The sequence below is a fragment of the Phocoena sinus genome, chromosome 2 (assembly GCF_008692025.1).
Source record: "Phocoena sinus isolate mPhoSin1 chromosome 2, mPhoSin1.pri, whole genome shotgun sequence".
NCBI lineage: Eukaryota > Metazoa > Chordata > Mammalia > Artiodactyla > Phocoenidae > Phocoena > Phocoena sinus.
The window spans coordinates 129,211,376-129,230,528 of NC_045764.1; the positions used below are offsets into that span (position 1 = coordinate 129,211,376).

At 40.2% G+C, this 19,153-nt stretch overlaps 1 protein-coding gene across 5 annotated transcripts in view; it reads left to right on the plus strand.

Moving 5' to 3' along the window:
- Positions 1-10,273, plus strand: part of FRMD6 (FERM domain containing 6) — an 80,330-nt gene extending 70,057 nt beyond the window's left edge. For 3 of the 5 annotated variants that reach the window (XM_032623706.1, XM_032623707.1, XM_032623708.1), the window contains exons 11-14: positions 2,037-2,372; positions 3,019-3,150; positions 4,978-5,069; positions 7,297-10,273. In XM_032623706.1, coding sequence (XP_032479597.1) covers positions 2,037-2,372; positions 3,019-3,150; positions 4,978-5,069; positions 7,297-7,581 — 845 coding nt within the window. In that variant the 3' untranslated portion in view covers positions 7,582-10,273. Of the gene's footprint in view, positions 1-2,036; positions 2,373-3,018; positions 3,151-4,977; positions 5,070-6,053 lie in introns of all 5 variants that reach the window. The other 2 variants (XM_032623710.1, XM_032623709.1) reach the window with 1 other exon arrangement.
- Positions 10,274-19,153: the final 8,880 nt, after the last annotated feature.

Sequence of the window (19,153 nt, forward strand, 5' to 3'; positions counted from 1 at the left end):
GACACCAGTGATTACTAGGGGGTGAGAGGTTGCATTTTGCATCTCTTAGAATAAATTTCAGAATTATTTCAGTGTTTCCCTCATTTTGTAACCGATTGGTATGAAGCTTCTTAAATGTTTGCAGAGGGTCTAAGAGATAAAGCACGATGACAGGAATAGAAGCCAGCACGTGGAACACCAAGGCTGCGCTGACACATTGACAGGAAGTAATTCATGCGAGGCTCCTATTAGAAAACAAGTTGGCAAAGTGCTTGTCTTCTAGTGACTATGCCTGTGAGTATAGAATAACTGTAGTTGATTCCAAATCTACAAGAAATTTGGGAGTAAAAGGGCTATTTGTAAAGAGACAGAAAAGCTTTTAAATTATTAGATCCACAATTCTCAATTGTCTTAGAACTCGAACACCATATAGGACTTTTTATTTTTACTTTTTCTCTTCACTTTCCACCCTTCCAAGGGCAACATGGCTATTGTATTGAAACTACAGTGAATAGAAAGTATGAGAATTTTGCAAACCCCTTTAGTTCTTCATCTTCATCTTAACTCCTGTTGCCTTCAGAAAATAGGAATCATTAGAACCCAGTCTAACCCTAAAAAATGGGCTGTAGATGGATGTACTTTTGTTGCAGTGATGTGTGTGTTAGGCTCTGATGTCTGGTTCCAGTCTGCCTCTGTGTGGCTACACACACTCACCTTTGTGTGTTTCAGCTTGATTCCTTAGAATTGACATGAAAGGGCCGAAGCCCAGAAATGTACACACAGCCTTCTCCAAGCATTTTTTCCATTTTGCATCCTGGAATGCATATTTTCTCTTCCTGCTGATGTTCATTCCCTCTCTGGGGAAGCCTGTGGTGATTATACTTCAGAGCTGGATTCAAACATCAAGAGTGCAAGTATTTTTACTTAACCAAGACACAATACAATTAAATCCATTAACAGGCCCTTGAGAACCCAATTAGTCTAGTAGTCAGCAGTTTCTGAAATAATATCAATTTAACATTCCCCAAATGCACTCTCCATTTTTAACATTGTTCTAATGTGTTATATCTCATCAGTATTAAAGATACAAGGCAGTTTAACTATTTCTTTGTTTTAAATTTCTGACTTGAAGCACAAAAATAGTATGTTTGTATCAGTTGTACACCTGTAGCTCAGTTGTAACTTTGTGCCTTTATGTAATGGTTAGTTTAGCATTCGATAAAAGGGACTTTCCAATATTATGTCTTTGCTACATTAAAGAGGTGTACTGACATGTTAAATCAAAGAACAGTTTTATCAGTCAGAGGCTACATGAGTATAAATTATCAAACCAGTAGTGATTACTATGTGTTCTTAATAGATGGTAAAACCTCACTGATTCAGCCTCAATGGAGAAAAGCAATCTTCATCCATGAAAATCTAAATTCTAGAATTTTTTGAAAGGAATTCTCAGAAGAATAATTTTATTTTAAATTGTCTTCAACAGCTAGAGCTAAGCTAACAATGGCCCAAATTGAACAAATGAACAAATCAAATGAAAGGCAATTAGCATAAGTAGATTTATCGAACTGTTTCTGTAGCAGTCCTTTTGAAATTATCTGTGGGGAAGGACCAGATTTTTAAAAACTTTTAATCCACTGTGGACCGATACTTTTGCAAAGTTCAAAATCACATTCGTGGATGTCCTGGCAATGTCAGATCATTCTAAAAGTTTCTAAATGTTTATTCTCAATTCCTGAACTTATTCCACTGTGGACCAATAACAGTTTGCAGACAAGAAGTGATCTGCCATCTTACACTTTGAGTAGCATTCTTCTATGGTGTGTTTGAAGCTTTAAAACTCTTTGAGTAGTTAAATACTCGCCTCATATCTATGGTACTGGTTTTTGTTCATTTTGCAGTCTTCTTAAATTGAGCTCCTATCAGAATTATGAGCACTTTCCACTCACTCACTTCTGAATGTGAAATTGTACTTGTTCTTGGCTTGACCCCCGCTAATCAGCTGTTCCTTCTGCCTTGGTTGAATATAATGACGAGGTGTCTTCCTCACCACACAGAGAAGAAGCAGTACCGGGAATCTTACATCAGCGACAACCTGGACCTCGACATGGACCAGCTGGAGAAGCGGTCCCGGGCCAGCGGGAGCAGCGCGGGCAGCATGAAGCATAAGCGCCTGTCCCGTCACTCCACCGCCAGCCACAGCAGCTCTCACACCTCGGGCATCGAGGCCGACACCAAGGCCCGGGACGCGGGCCCCGAAGATGCCTACCCCGGCAGCGCCATCCACCGCAAGCTGAAAACCTGCAGCTCCATGACCAGCCACGGCAGCTCCCACACCTCCGGGGTGGAGAGTGGCGGCAAGGACCGGCTGGAGGAGGATTTGCAGGACGATGGTAACCTGCCCCCCAGGCCGTCGGAGCTAACAGTGCTGACCTGTCGTCTGGGATGCTCTGCTTTTTCTCTTCCAGTTTTTTCGCATTATTGTTTCTTTAGAATTGATGTAGTAATAGAGAAGAAAGAAACAGCATTTGGCTGCTTAAACCTGTGTTAAGGCTTAAGACACGATCAGACCTATAGCATGTATCAGCCAAATTTAGTACTTGTGTGCATCTTTTTTATTTTTCTGTTTCAAATAATTGCTGTAGCATTCAGGTTTGGGGAAAAGATACACTGATTCCATTAAGGGAAACTGCAGAACATACGTGTGCTTACTATAGAATTCACGTGGATATCAAATCAAGTCGCTGAATGCTCTGAGAGAAGGCAGCTATGGGTGATGGGGAGCTTCACGCACTACTCATTCTGTCCTTGTTGACAGTCAAATCATGGCATTAGCAGATTTGTAGATAACACAGCAGTCCTGTGAAGAAGAGAAGCAGCATCTAGTTGAGAGTTGTCGCTAGAGTTTCCTGTTGTGGAGTCTCATTAGCAGATTTATTTTAAAATATGAATAATTAAATAACCTCCCTCAAGGTGTGGCTATGAATTACAGTGGCCATTTCCCTTTATGTCACTAAATATCTTTTCTTTCTTTGTCAGAAATAGAGATGTTGGTTGACGACCCCAGGGACCTGGAGAGGATGAATGAAGAGTCCCTGGAAGTCAGCCCAGACATGTGCATCTACATCACAGAGGACATGCTCCTGTCTCGGAAGCTGAATGGACACTCTGGTGAGCTCCCTCGGGAAGGTCCTCTCCTTAGCTAGTGGGTTCAGAGGATACTTAATAATGTAAGAAACCTAGGTAAGAAAAACAGTACAAATTGTTTAGATAGTATGATCTCAAATTATAAAAATGTTTACATGTATATGACAAAATATACATAAAATATTAATAGCCTTTTCTCTGGATGATGGGGTTATGGATGTTTTTATTTTATTCTTTGCATCATCCTAGTTTGCCAAAATCTCTACAATTTGAGCCCATTGTTTTAAAAACATGGAGCTAAGATTGAGTAGTGACGTAGTGTACTGCTCTGTCCTTCATTCTTGTGGAGGTTTGGCAGGAGTCTGTTCAGTGTTCTGAGCACCAGGCTTGATACTGAGTTTTCTAGTGCTGGTTCTGGGTTTTGGAGCAAATTATTAATAGGCAGAAAAGGGCACATTTACAAGGAAATTCAAAAGGAACCATACCCAGTGCCAACCAGTGCACTAGTCCACATCTTCTTCCTATGAAGATTGACTCAAAAGTTTAAGGCTTTTTAGAAGATAAGGAGCTTTCTAGAGAAAGATCTTCTACTCAAGCACTTTGTACCAACCCCAAAACATGAGTGTCATCTGAGAATAATTTAAACTGTCTACATGTAAACCAAGAATGTACATATATCATTTTTTAATTGAACTAATCATCAAACAATACATTCTAGACACTGAATTATTACGAGACCCTTCTAAAGAGATAGAATACAAAAAGTCATTTCTGTAGGTTACTAGCAGTGGCTGAATAAAAATCACATTATTTACTCAAGGTTCTTTTTTTATCAGGTAGAAATGTACTTAAGCCATTTAGCCTTAGGGCTCTGGGGCCTGACCTATTCACTTGCTCCATCTGTTTGCAAGAAAAATATGAGTGGTCTTCACTTACATCTCCAGTTCACATTGACAGTTTTACCTTCTGAAACATTTTTCCTGGATGCTTTTTTCCCATGCCACAGTCACTTAGGGAAGTGTCAGCCCCTGGATTTCTGTTTCTGAATTATCAGGTTCCCCGAGCGCTGGGGTGACGAGGAGCTCCATTGACCTCAGAGCCCCAGAACTGACTTCTCACCGTGGCCTCCCATTTTGGTGTCTCACCGGTGGCATCTGCTGCAGGAGGCCTGTGCCATGGTGTTCCCGCTGGCCAAGAGGAGCCTCCGGAACACCGTGTGTTCCATATGCTGGTCCTGGACCTAGCCCTTGTGGGCGTTTGCTCTTTAGTCGGATGGGTGCTAGGCTCAGCGCCATTTATAAGAGGGTGCAGACAGACACAAGGACACACAGACACTGGCCAGGACACACAGCTCCTTAACTTACCTGAACCCAGTTCCACCCAGATCTGTGTGACTCCAGAGGAGGCCCGAGCCCTGCACTTACCACTGCTTGTCTAAGTAGAGCCAGACCTAGAGGCTGTGTCCAGGTTAAATTCAAAGTCAGTGTTGTGTGGAGAGTGGGGGGAGCTTTAGGAGATACAGTAAAGAGATTGCTTTGTACCTTCAGCCTTTGTGTTCATTCCTAACTGCATCATAAATAGCTTAATTAAAAGTTTATTTTAGGAAATGCAGTTTCTAACCTCCGTCCTGTGCTCTAACCCCACATGTATCTCACTCCTCCTGTTCACGGCAGCACAAGGAGAGAATGTGATCCCCCCTGGTCATCTGCCGCCAAAGGGCTACAGTGAGATGTGTGGGCAGTGGTTAATAGTTGCCCTTTCCTTCTTGGTAGCAGTATATGTCAGATGAGTGGCAAGAGGGATGAGAATAATTTGAAGTCTTCACTCGTTTTCCTCTGCGTTTCACTTTAGGGTTGATTGTGAAAGAAATTGGTTCTTCCACCTCCAGCTCTTCAGAGACGGTGGTCAAACTTCGAGGCCAGAGTACTGATTCTCTCCCACAGGTATGCAAGGGATTGAAATTTTAAATCAGCAGCTGAAGGTATAGAAAATTTTAAATAGGAACTTACATTTATAATTACATAAATGAGCAGAAATTTAAAACCTTAATGAAATGATTCCTAGTAGATACATACATTCTAGTTTTAGGTCTGAATTTATGTCCCATTTATTTTCTAGTTCTGTTATATCTTTGAGTTGGGTTTTTATTTGGATGAACTATGTACTTTGTTTCATACTTTATGTGGGTGGGAAGCCTCTAGTCTTCAGGCTTCAGGTTAATTCTGGTGTGTGTATGTGTGTGTGTGTGTGTTGATCTCAACAACTGGGAGAGTAATTTTCTCGTCAGGTGTGTTGCGGTAGAAATGTTTCCACACTCTAATTATTCCATTCAGATTGAATTTTCAAACTATGCTAAGCTAGAGCATTTGATAACCCATGATCACTGGTTAGACTATTAAACTATCAGAAGATATAGATAAATTAAAATACACCATTGCAGCATTTAGATATTATCTACTGCTGATATTCACCTCTGTCTCCAGGGAAGCACTTGGGTGCTCTGTCTCTTTCGTTTTTTTCCTTCTACGTGTGTTCCTCTTTTCTTTCTTTCTCTTGCATTCTGGCAATCTTTGCCTCCTATATTTTTCTCTCTTTCTTCCCTTTTTTTCTCATTTGTCCTTTTTTTCTTTTCCATTTAAGTAACCATAATGTGAACGTGACATTTTATTAAATATTCTTCTGGAAACTCCAGTGAGTGATATTTATTGCAGCACATGTAGCGTGATGGTTAGGACTACAAGCTCCAGGGTCAAACTGACTGGGTTTGCACCCCAGCCCTGCCAGTCAGCGTTAGCTCTTACTGTACATGAACGTTTGTGGGGCACAGCGAAGGATCAGCTTCCACATCTACCAGATGGGAAGAGCATTCGTGTGCCTGCCTTGATGCTTTGTGGCGATGACCTGATGAATTCTATGTGAAATTTCAGTGGAGCCTCAGAAGACGTCAGTACAAGGATCGTCATCTTCAGGAGGCTCTCAGACCTGACCCTTCCAAGAAAACGTTGTTGAGCTCAGGCTCTGTTCTTTCTTCCTGGTACTTTTGCCTCCAGCAAAAATGATATCTTATTCTAACAAGGCTGGCCTTTGTGGTTTCAGCCGCAAAAGTAGATTAGAACTGTAATGCCTCTTTTCATTAAGTAACCATTAAGGATCTTCCATTCATGTAATTATTGGAACCATTTTTTAACCTACTTATATTTTCAGCTGGAACCACCTCTTGGGATAATGAGTTCTAAAAGTCTGCTACCTGCTGTGTGGAGCATTTGTCAGAGTGTGACCTCTTGCAGTGTTCGGGAGCCCACCTCTTTATCCTGGGGCTGTCTCCCAACATTTGCTATACCAAGAGCACTTCGTGTTATTTTTCTACCCAAGAATTGTGGCTTTTGAAAAAACAGTTTTTTAAACTGTGTTTCTTGAGTAATAATTGGTTTGTTTTCCCATTTCTTATTAAAAGAATAACAGGGCTTCCCTGGTGGCGCAGTGGTTGAGAGTCCGCCTGCCGATGCAGGGGACACGGGTTCGTGCCCCGGTCCGGGAAGATCCCACATGCCGCGGAGCGGCTGGGCCCGTGAGCCATGGCCGCTGAGCCTGCGCGTCCGGAGCCTGTCCTCCGCAACGGGAGAGGCCACAACAGTGAGAGGCCCGCGTAACGCATAAAAAAAAAAAAAAAAAAAAAAAAAAAAGAATAACAGACCTCAGCATGAGAGTGTTGCCGTGCTGAATTGCCATATCCTCATGGAAAAACCCAGAAACAGTATCTTTACCTCTGCAACCTGATTTTAAGATAACTGCTTGGTTTCTGAGATGCTAGAGACAGTTGGATTCACATTGCACTGACTTCCCTGTGCCTTGGGTTATTCATCTGTAGAGCGGGGAGAATAATAGCACCTGGCTCACAGACTGATGGGAAGATTAAATGAATTCTAGGGTCTAGCACACAATAAGGGCTCAGTAAATGCTAGCTGCTATTATTTGGTGGTGGTGGTAGTGACGTTTTGCTCCACAGGGCCTCAGGGCCCACAAACCACAGACTGGGAACCACTTCCTAACATATAAGGATTCCTTAACCTTTTATGATTTTGCAGCTTCTCTCTGTACAAGGCAAATAGTGCTAAACTTTTGCTTTAGTCTATGCTCTTAAAGTTGTTTCAACCTTCTCTTGTCTTGTAGACTATATGTCGAAAGCCAAAGACCTCCACCGATCGACATAGCTTGAGCCTCGATGATATCAGACTGTATCAGAAAGACTTTTTGCGCATTGCGGGGCTGTGTCAGGACACTGCTCAGAGTTATACCTTTGGGTGTGGCCATGAACTAGATGAGGAAGGCCTCTATTGCAGCAGCTGCTTGGCTCAGCAGTGTGTCAACATCCAAGATGCTTTTCCAGTCAAAAGAACCAGCAAATACTTTTCTCTGGATCTCACCCACGATGAAGTTCCAGAGTTTGTTGTATAAAGGATGTCTATGTGCAGCTGTACAGACAGCCTGCTGTTCGCTAGAGGCTGTGAAAGCCATGGGTTCTTTCTTTACCTATTACTGTGCCATATTTTCTTCACCCCAAACATAGCTTTTTCTTTATAATATTTGCGACAGAAATAAAAGCTGAGGGACAGTTGCACTTTAAGTATTACACAGAAGTAAAAGGACTACAGAGAATGTACACAAGACAAGTGCCCAGAAGTTCACTGATCCTTTGGAAGGAAATGTGCTTTACTGGTTACCAAGCCTTCAGAACGTCCAACTGTGGTGTGTTTGTTCATTGTTTTGTTTCCCAGTTCAGTTACGTGTAACAACACTTTTTTTCTTTTTATCATGTGAAAGATGTTGTTGGGTTCCTTTGTTTGCTTGTACATTTTTTTACCACTCCGTCATGAAATGCCGGTGGTTGGAGGGAAGAGAGAGAGAAGAGGCTCTCATTTTTTAGTAGAGAGACCGTCACCTACTCACAGCCATTGCCACCCCACTGGGGCTGTACCAAAGTGAACACGAACGAAGCAGTCAAAATCCAGCACGCCAAAGATGCCTCCACCAGAAGGGCAGCCGAGGGCCAAGAAGATGTGAGTCAAGCAATAACCAAAAGACCGTGCATGCCGTGATGCCTTGTGACTCCTTCACACCTGGTCAGTGCCACGTCATCCTCCTGCTCTTCCAGAAAGCCCTAGGACTCAGCTGAGCCCCTTGTCCAAGTAACGGATCAGTTGTGTTCATGCCATATGAATTTTGTGGAGTTTCCAAAAACAGTTTCTGTTAAAACTATGGAAATGTCTTAAAATATGTCTGTACTTGGTGGATTTTTTTTTTTTTAAATCAAGAGCAAAGTATGGTCATGCTGGTTTCTGCTTAACCAAAATACCCTAACTATACGTACCTGTTATACATATGTAAATATATGAGACTGTGTGTGTTTATATGTATTTAAAGCTTACTAACTTTTCATTTTGGCTCCCATGACTATCTCATATACATGGTCTTTCTTGTTTGGTACAGAGGATATGTCATCAAATGAATGATGCCTACAGACAATCAGTTGATAGATACAGAGTTAAGAACAACTGTTTTCTCATGTGTCTTTTGCCATAGTTCTCAACCCTGGTTGCATCATAGAATTATCTGGGGAGCTTTAAAAAAATAACAATGTCTGGGTCCCACCTTGAATGAATTAAATCAGTCCCTTGCGGTGAGACCCAGGTGGAGTTGCCTTTTCTTTTAAAGTTTCCAGATGGAGCTAGTATGTAACAGGATTGAAAACCACCGATCCAGAGGATATCTTTTTCATTAATTTTGAAGTATACAGAAAATGTTAGTGTTTGAGAAAGAACCATTTTTAAGACAGTTACTGCCACTGCTGTTAGGATATATAATGAAACCAAGTCAGGAGAATGAACTTAATAACCTTTAGATGTACAGTAACAGTGTTGCTCACACTTCAGGAAAGTACTTTAGCACAATGTCTTTCTATGAGATGTTTTTAATGATTTCATATTTTACAACATTTGTTTACCATATTTTGATATACCATTTTTTCTATCTACCAGGTTTTATTAAAAAAACTATATTATTTTCTAAAGAAACAGTCATATTTTTATACAAAATTAAGTTTTCAGGTAACAAAGAAATAGACTTAGGGTACGGCAGCATCTGCAGTGTTCCCCATGGATGGGAGTCAGTATTATAAACACATGGAGAACGAGAACAAACTCCACCTGTACTGTCCCTAGCATGCCGCCGCCATGGACATGACAGGGCAGTGTGTACACACAAGCCTGGCCAAATTGGCTTAACTTGACACTTTAAAAGGAAAAAAACTCTATGACACTCTATAGTCATGAAATGATTTTGCTTTTATGAAATGTTTGAAAGAACCAAAGTTTCAGGTATCAGAATGTATAAAAGTGTCTCAGTCTTTGTATAAAAAGATGAAAGTATGAAAGGATCATCTAATGACTATTTTACTTATGTCATTAAATAATCCACCATTTCTTACAGATGTTTAAGAGACAAATCCTGATGAAGTTTGACTCTAAAGAGCCCAGCTCATAATGTGGTACATTTCCTTAGCTCCTAGTGTTTCTTGTTTAAACATTAAGAAAAAATATATTTAATTAAGTACATAGTGCTTTATACTTTATTTTCTCTCTACTTCAAACAGAATCAGGTCTTTAGGGTTTTTCCAGCATCGTTGGTGGTTTTGCACACCCTCTTTCTAATTGCATTTATGAATAGTCTTGTGGGTTTTCAAAAATGAAACATGCTAAGGACATTTTTGCTTTTTGATCCACTGTTTGCAGCAGAATTATATATATGTATGTGAAAATCCATTTTGAATATCTACATTTTTGTATTGGAAATTGTTTTAAAAATAAAAAAGGAGAAGTATAAAGCTGTATTTATTCTGCATTTGTTAATATCCATTGCTACTCAGTATACCAATTTGGTATATATTGGCCTCTATACATCTACATTTGTATTTGCAACAATGAACTTTATATCTACATAAACTGTAAATAATCCTTTCTGTGAAAGGATCATCATATCAAGATGATACCAAAAGTGTGTGGAAAAAAAACTGCATTATTTTGTAATTATTCTTATAGGAATTTCATGGTAAGATTAGCAGTCAATAAAGTTACTTTTATTTGTCTTTAAAGTGCCTTTTTTAATTGAGTTCTCAGTTATGCAAGAGTGAATGTTCTCTTTTTGTTCTTCTTTCCTATAATAGAGCACGTTAAAGGACAACCTGGTAGAATTCTGAGCAAAATGGCCCTTGTGGAGATGATGCTAATAGCCGATGCTGAGCACCTACCATGTGCCACATCCCGCTGCACGTGTGTTAGAAGCTCATGTGTAACTCATTGAATCCTTGTATTCCCATAAGGCAGGTACTATTCTTCTTCTCAAGTTAGGGATGAAGGAACCAAGGCTCCAAGAGGCTCCGTCTGAGAGGGTGTGGCAGTCAGCCACTATTCAGTCCCAAAGTGTGGGGCTGAAAGGACTCTCCTTAAAATATAATAATATTTTAATAACAATAAAATAGCTACTTTAACTTTTACCCATTCTACAGACATTATTGGAATATTGGTTCTAATTTCAGAATAATGAGTGATTGCACTTAAAAGCATGCATTCACAAGACCAAATGTGAGAGCAACATGACATAAAGTATAGAGCCCTGCTCCTAAAGGAGAATCCGTTGTCTTGTCTTTGCTCCAGCTTTCTCGGCTGTAAAACAGGGATACTTCAAAGGACTGTTGGGGATTAAATAAGGTAATGGGTATAATATGCCCCTGATGACTAGGGTGGGAGAGAAGAGGGTTCTCAAGTCTTCTAACAAACATTTAACTTTTATAGAATTGAGTCATTTGGTCATTTGGAAGCATAAGGTACAAAGCAGAAGCTTTCTAGCAGGGTGTTGTCCATGAATTTCGCAGAGTATCTGGTAAGTTGTGTCAGTTGGAGGCAAGGGGAGGAAATATATGGGCACCTACTATGTGTCTGGTACCATACAAGTCACGGCTAATCCTCACAGCCCTTCAAGGTGTCATCACCCTCATTATGCAGCTGAGGAAGCAGTTCAATTTGCCCAAGATCCTGTCACTAGTAAGTGATAGAGCAGAGTTTTCAACATAAATTCGTCTCCAAGGGCTTTGCTTTCTCTACTACATACACCACGTTACCCGGTGTTCTCAGAGAAAACTCAGTATCTAATAGGAAAGACAAACTCACAATTTTGATACTGTGAAAAATGGAGTTTATTTGTTCACTGTTTCTTTTGGAGCACCCACTATCTGCCAGACACAAGGCGTAATCAGATGTTGCTTTGACATAGGCAGTGAAGACCTAGGAGCTGGGAGTGGGAGGTGGCAAGATCAGAGAAGCTTTTATTCAGAAGAGCCTTGAATGGGGACCTCTGGCAGGATGGGTGAGGTACAAGCTGTCCAGGCAGGGGCTTAGAAGCTGGGGACAACAGTGCTCATTCAGGACTTGCGAGGGGCCCTTTGGTTAAAGTAATGATCCCCCCAGCCTACTCACGAGAGGTGAAGACACTGAGTGTCTGGACAGCAGGGAGCCATTGAAGAGGGTTATAAGAAGAAAGATGTGTTTGGAGTTTGAGAGAAATAATGGGAACAGTGCAGGTAGGGCTGGGGAGGGAGCAGCAAGACTAGAGAGACGACGATTTGAACTAAGGATGTGGCAGCAGGGAGGCAAAGGAAAAGATGCAAAAGCTACGTAGGAAGCAGAATAGCAGGATTGTCTCACAGACATACACACACACACACAACGTGGTCACCTCCAAAGCTAAAAACTGGAGAAATAGGCAATTTTGCCATACTTGGCAATAATCTTGAGAGAACTAAAGAGTTCGTTACTGCTTTATATTATGAATTAAAATATACTCTGCATGAATACTTTGAAAATTGGCACAATGGCTTCAACTACTCTAGTCTCCAGCAGTGGTTCTCAACCCTGGCTGCACATTAGAATGATAGAGAACAATGCCTGGGGCCCAGACCAGAGCTGCTGATCTGTTTTGTCTGCGGTGGGCATGGTGCCAGTAAAAGTTCTGCAAGTGATGCTTACGTGCATCAGGGTTATAACCTAGTAGTCATTAGGTGAGCCCAAGCAATATGGACCAACCAGTTATCTGCTCCTGAACTAGAGTGATCCACACGTGGGATGGGTTGGGTCTCCAGAGTGTCCAGGTGCATTGCATTTTGTGAGAGTGGCATTGTTTTCTTTTCGCCAACATAACTGTCAGAGAGTGAGGCACTGAACTCACTGTTTCAGAAAGTCTGAATGCACCGACATACTAGAGACCTGGGTGTTACATAAATATGACCAAGTCTGGCTAAGTATGAGGGTAGCGGTTATGTGAGTACCAGTAAAATATTTTAAAATCTCCTCCCTGTCGCTGTTTGATTTGCCTCATCATTTCTCTGATGCTTTATACAAGTTGATCCCCACACAGAGGTGTAATGAAAATAGTAAGCTAAATTCCACCCAACCCTTTGATTCTTAAGACATATATTTTGACTTAATGGAGGAGCCTGAGCTCTGAAAAGTCCTGCTTAGATGCTATGAGCCATTGTAGGTGATGGAGTCATATACTCTCAAGAGATTAATCGAAGGTCTATAAACATGGCACTGGTATAATTAACCAACTCATTACTTAGGATGGGTATTTACCCATCTGGTGTCAACTATAGTCAGTTAAGGTCTCTTCAATTTATTACTGTCATTATGGCAAGAGGTGGATTTCTGCCAGCTTAGGAAGGAATTATGTTCCAAGTTTGCTCCTAAATTGGTTGTTTAATATTTAGAATACACATCCCAAACTTCCCTAACTAGCCCACAAATGCCTGTTTATCCCAGAGAGATTATTAGAGATGATTATTTTTTCTGTGCATTAGTAATTATCTATCAAAGAAGAGGCCCAGTGTATAAATAAGGTAGGTGGAGTGACCCCACAAACACATGGAGATGATAGCACCCCCCAGAAGACCAATAGTTCAGTCTTCACGTTCTTCTCAGAGTACATTCATATCCAGCTATACATAAACGTGGAAACAAAGCTTCGGGCCAACCATGCCCAAATGAAGCATCTCTAAGCCAGTTTCTACCTTGGGGTTCCACGAACGGTGCTTCTAGTGTTTTCACATGCACACCCCAGGCCCTAGTTCAGAGCTGCTCAACCCTGGTCTGCCATCATGAAAGAGTCAGCTGGAATGAAGCCAACACCTAAGGTCAAGTCAGAGACCCTCTCCTTCTGATCTACAGGGATGGGAGGAAGTGGATCCGTGTAAGAGCTTCCCGGCAAAGCAGAAGCCCCGGGGTCTTAGATTCTATCCCTGATTTGCTACAGGGTATAAATAAGGTGCTATAAGAGAGAATATAAGGAGCCTATACTGGGGCCTTTAAATGCAACATCAATATAAATGTGGGAGACCATAAAATCCACTGGAGAAATTAAAAGAAGGCCTAAATAAATATACCATGTTCCTAAAAGGAAAGACTCAATAATGTGTCAATTTTTCCCATCAGTTCCAATCAAAATCCCAAATGAAACATTTTAACCATGAAGGGGTAATCAGAACCAGTTTTACCCTCTCACCTTAAACAGCTAAAAACCCAAAAATATGCATGAAAATGTTTTTTATACATTCAACAACAGCTAATGCAGTAGTGTTAAGCCCCAAAAGGAGAGAAATAGATGAGCCTTATCACTGCCCCAGCTTACTGCCTGGAGAGCATTTCCAGGCCAAAAGGAGGGGGGAGTGGTCTCCCTGAGAAGGCAGAGTGGAGAATTTGGGGATGCCAAGGTAACTAGAGTTCAAGGGACAGTGTACCAGAGAAGAGAGAGCTGCACAGAGCAGGGGGCAGGGAGAAGGAGAGAGCGTTCTCTGGAGATCTGCAGAAGGTTCCCCTCAAGTTTTTAGCTGAGCGCTTAATCAGCATGTACATCTGAGGAAAGCACCTGGGGCTGGGAAGAGAACCACGAGAAAGGGTCAAAACCATCCCTGGAGCTTACATAGGGTCAGAAATAGTTTGTGTTCCCACCAGTGAGAGTGAAAAAACCTTGTGATACATGGGGCATCTCGTAAAGTACTCAGAAGGGTATTTTCCAAGACTAAAGGTTGTTCTGGTCCTGCCTAACAAAGTGTAAAAAGTAAGCCTTTTTCAATTTTGAAAGAAAAGTATTGTCAAGTTAGAATTCTGTACCCAGCAAAAATCTCTTTCAAAAACAAAGATGAAATTAAAATTTTTTGAGGCTTACAGAAGCTGAAAGAATTCAACACCAGCAGATCTGCACAAGAAATGTTAACAGAAGTCTTTCAGGCACTGAAGAGCCCCAGAAATGGTAAGTATATGGTTAAATATAAAACACAATTTTTTTTCATATTTTAGATCTAAAAAAATAATTGAAAATAACTGCTAATTGAAAATTTTAAAAATAATTGACCATTTAAGGCAAAATTAAAAACAATGTGTTATGGGGTTTATAACATACGTAAAAGGTAAATTGTATGACCACAATAGCGAAAAGACCAGGAAAGAAGAATGAAAGTATACTGTTGTAAGTTTCTTATACTATATTTGAAGTGGTATATTATTATTTAAAGATGGATTATGATAGCCTAAAGGCATATCCTATAAACTCTAAAGCAACCACTAAAATAAAAGCATGAAAGATAAAATAGAATAATAAAAATTACTAAACCCAAAAGAAGGCAGACAAATAGGAAAAAAGGGACAAAGAAGTACTAGGACAAGTAAAAAACAAATAGAAAACTGGTACTTTTAAACCCAACCATATCAACAATCAATTAAATGTAAAATTCACCCAAAGACATTTACAAGGAAGTGAAGAATTTTTTGAAATATAGACCCAGCAAGAACATATTTACTTTTCCAGCTGCAAAACACACTATAGAAGTCCTGTTATTGATAATGCTGATGCAAGGATTGGCAACTTTTTTCTGTAAAGAGCCAAATAAATACTTTCGGCTTTGTGGGCCATATGGTCTGTGTTGCAACTTCTCAACTCTGCCATTGTAGTGTGAAAGCAGCCACGGACAATATGTAAACAAATGAGCATGACTGAGTTCCAGTAAAACTTTATTTACAAAACAGGCAGCAGGCTGCATTTAGCCCACAGGCTGTGGTTTGCCAGTCCTGATCTAGAACAGTGTAATAGACAAAGAGGTCAGAAGTGGACCAACATATAAAAAAGAACATAGTATATGAAATAGGTGGCATTTCAAATCATAGAGGGAAGAGTGGATTATTCAGCAGTTAGTGCAAGAAAAATTAGCTTGTTTCTTTTGAAAAATAAAATTAGAATCAACTTTGTATCATTCACAAAAATAAGTTAATTAAAGAGCTAAACATTTAAAAATTTAACTAGAAAAGTAGAGGGCAGTGAAGAAAAATGTATTTATAAACTTGGGGTGGGGGGAAGCATTTCCTAAAGTAAACACTATAGTCACAAGTCACAAAAAAAAGTTGATAAATTTGAGTACAAAAAATTTTTTTAACTTTCCTGTATACTGTCTAAAAGTAGATGTCACCTAAAGGTAGGAGACACACAGGGAGAAAATATCTGCAACTTTTAAAACAAACAAATAATTGGTATCTATAGTATATAAGAGCTTCTATAAATCAATAAGAAAAATACAAACAACACAGTAGAAATATAGGAGAAAATATTATTGGGCAATTCACAGAAGGAGAAATTTTTAAAAAACAGCTAATAAATACATGAAAAGCTGTTCAACTTCACCAGTAACAAAGTAAACCAACATTAATATACCATTAAGAATTTTTTTTTGCCTGTTGGCAAATTGGCCAACCAAATCGGCAAAAAATAAAACAATTGATAATATCCAGTGTTTGTACAACTGTGAAGAAATAGATTCTTTCATAATTTTTTACAGGAGTATAAACTAGCAGTATAGGACAATTTTGAATAAAGCTGACTTACAACTCAGCCATTTATTTCTAGATGCTTATCCTACAGAAATAAAAACATATTTTAAAATAAGACTTGAGTATTGATTTGAAAAGAGAAACATGTAATATGATCTAAATGTCAAGTAAATACTGGCTCAGTCTTATTTTGGCATAGTATGCAGCAGGTTAAAATAATAAGTAGTTTAGATGTACAGACATTAAAAGATCTTCAGCATATGCTGTTAAGTATGAAAACAAAGGCACAATGCAGCACATCAGTGTAGCACAAAAAAAAACAAGGCATGTAATTATATGTGTATGTTTAAATGTAAGTAAGTGCATGAAAAATGACCTTGAAGGACATTTAACAAACTAAACTATGGGTAACTCTGAAGAGGAGAGTGATTAAAGGCAAGGTAGGAAAGGGGACTTACCTTCTTTTGTTTGTTTTAAGTCCATATTCTCCTTAGAAAAAACAGAGATATCGCAGGGAGTAAAAACAATACTTTGGAAAAAACAACCTATTGTTAATATTCTCAGAGAGATAGAAAATAGTGCACTCAGACAATTGGAGAAGACTGCTATATGGATAGAGATGTAGAGAATTACAAGAGCTCTTCAAAATATGATAGCCAAAATAAATGTTCTAGTGGGGAAGTTGGAAGATAAAGTAAATTTCTCAGAATGCAGAACGAAAACAGCAATGGTAGATGTTAACATACATGCATACATACCTTACAAAATCTTACAAGAAAAATTTTCAGAACTGAAAGATATGCATTTCCAAACTGGAAAAAATGCAAAGAATGCCCATAAAATAAGTAATAAAGATCAATCATAAAAGAACATATCATCATAACATTTTAAAAACTAGGGATAAAGAAAAGATCCTAAAAGCGTCCATATATTCCCCCCCAACCCCTGGTTGAGTTTTTTTTAAGACTTTATTTGGGGAGTGGGGAGGGGCAGTTTTAGGTTAACAGAAAAATTACTGGGAAGGTACTGAGATTTCCCATATACCCTCTGCCCCCACACATTATAGATTTTTTAAGAAAAAGGATGGAAAGAAAGATGGATGGAAGGAAGGAAGGGAGGGAGGGAGAAAGGGGGAAGGAGAGAACAAGAGAGAGAGAAAAAGGAAATAGTCATATATAAGAATCAGGGCACAGAATGGAATTGGTGTTTTCAACAGTAACACAGGAAACTGGAAGACAATGAACAATACTTTAAAAATTGAGGAAAATGTTTTTCAACCTAGAATTGTAGAATAAATCAAGTATGAAAGTACAATAAAGACATTAAAGTCTTTTAAAGATTATCTCCCCTATCTTCATACTCAGAAAGCTACTGAAGGATGTGCTCCCACAGGATGAGGGAGTGAGTCAATTAAGAGGAAGATAGATGTGAGATCCAGGAAACATGGGACCCAGCACAGGAGAGAAGCAAAGGGAAGGCATAGGTTGTCAGCCATATAGCAGACTCAGGAAGCAACCAGTCCATGTAGAAACAGGAAAATGGAGGGTTCTAGGAGAGGCGTCTCCAGAGGGAAAATAAAACTGATGGCTCACTCAATGTATTTGACCAAGTAGAACAGGATATTGAGAGGGGCTTCATAGTTCTGTGAGGAATGTGGGAAAATTTGATACACATATAGAATAACTGAGCAAACAAAAAGAGGAAATTAACTCTGAGAAAAAAATATTGAAGAAAAATATATCATCATAATATTCTACAACTGGCTTAACAATTAATACTTGCATAAGCATAAAGTAAACATTGTATAATATTGATTTAACCAAAAATGTGACATAACTATTGGGAGGAGAGGGAGATTCTAGGTGGGGTGGTGGGACAGAGTGAATGTGTGTAAAAGTGCTTTCTTCTATCTTCCATGATAGGAAGTTGACAGATAATATTCCAAATTGGAAAAGCAGCATACATGTATTATAAGAATGTTACTTAGAAATATGAAGGTAAATATTTTTCTTCTAAAACCACCTCAAGAGTTGGAAGTATTAGCATTTAGGGAGCTAAGGAGGGGCTATTTATTTATTTATTTATTTAGGGAGATTGCAATTATTTATTTATTTATTATTTATTTATGGCTGTGTGGGGTCTTCGTTTCTGTTTGCGGGTTTCTCTAGTTGTGGCAAACGGGGGCCACTCTGCATCGCGGTGCGCGGGCCTCTCACTATCGCGGCCTCTCTTGTGGAGCACAGGCTCCAGACGCGCAGGTTCAGTAATTGTGGCTCATGGGCCTAGTTGCTCCACGGCATGTGGGATCCTCCCAGACCAGGGCTCGAACCCGTGTCCCCTGCATTGGCAGGCAGATTCTCAACCACTGCGCCACCAGGGAAGCCCAGGGGCTATTTTTTGTTAGAGGCTTTATAGTACATTGGACTGTCAAATTATGTAAATGTATTACTTTAAAATTCCTTCTTAATTCTTTTTTTTTTTTTTTTTTTTTGTGGTACGCGGGCCTCTCGCTGTTGTGCCCTCTCCCGTTGCAGAGCACAGGCTCCGGACGCACAGGGTCAGCGGCCATGGCTCACGGGCCCAGCCGCTCCGCGGCATGTGGGATCTTCCTGGACCGGGGCACGAACCTGCATCCCCTGCATCGGCAGGCGGACTCTCAACCACTGCGCCACCAGGGAAGCCTTCCTTTTTCATTCTTTTTAAGGAGATAAAACTAATTTCAGTCACTAGCATAGAACCCTGGGTTCCCAGAGACCCTAAAGAGTACAGGACTGGCAAATGGACACCAGTGGGGTGGAGGTCAATCTTTGTTTTGAGGACTGGGCTATAAGTTTGTCTTGAATGAACAGAGACCTGGGTGCCAAGCCCAGGAGGCGGAATGGGAGAGGGGACCGTTGTTCTCAGACACGGGCTCTTCCTGACAAAGCATGCAGGCTATTCTGGGAGGTGTTGAGATGTAAATGAAAATGGCTTGGGGGAGTCACATGGGAGCTGTTTGTAGTGAAGGCACCAGAAGGCGGGTGGTTCTCCCTTCCTCCCTGCAGACTGGGAGGCATGGGGTTGATGCCCAGTGAAAGTGATCTGGCTCCCATTTCCTTAGTGAG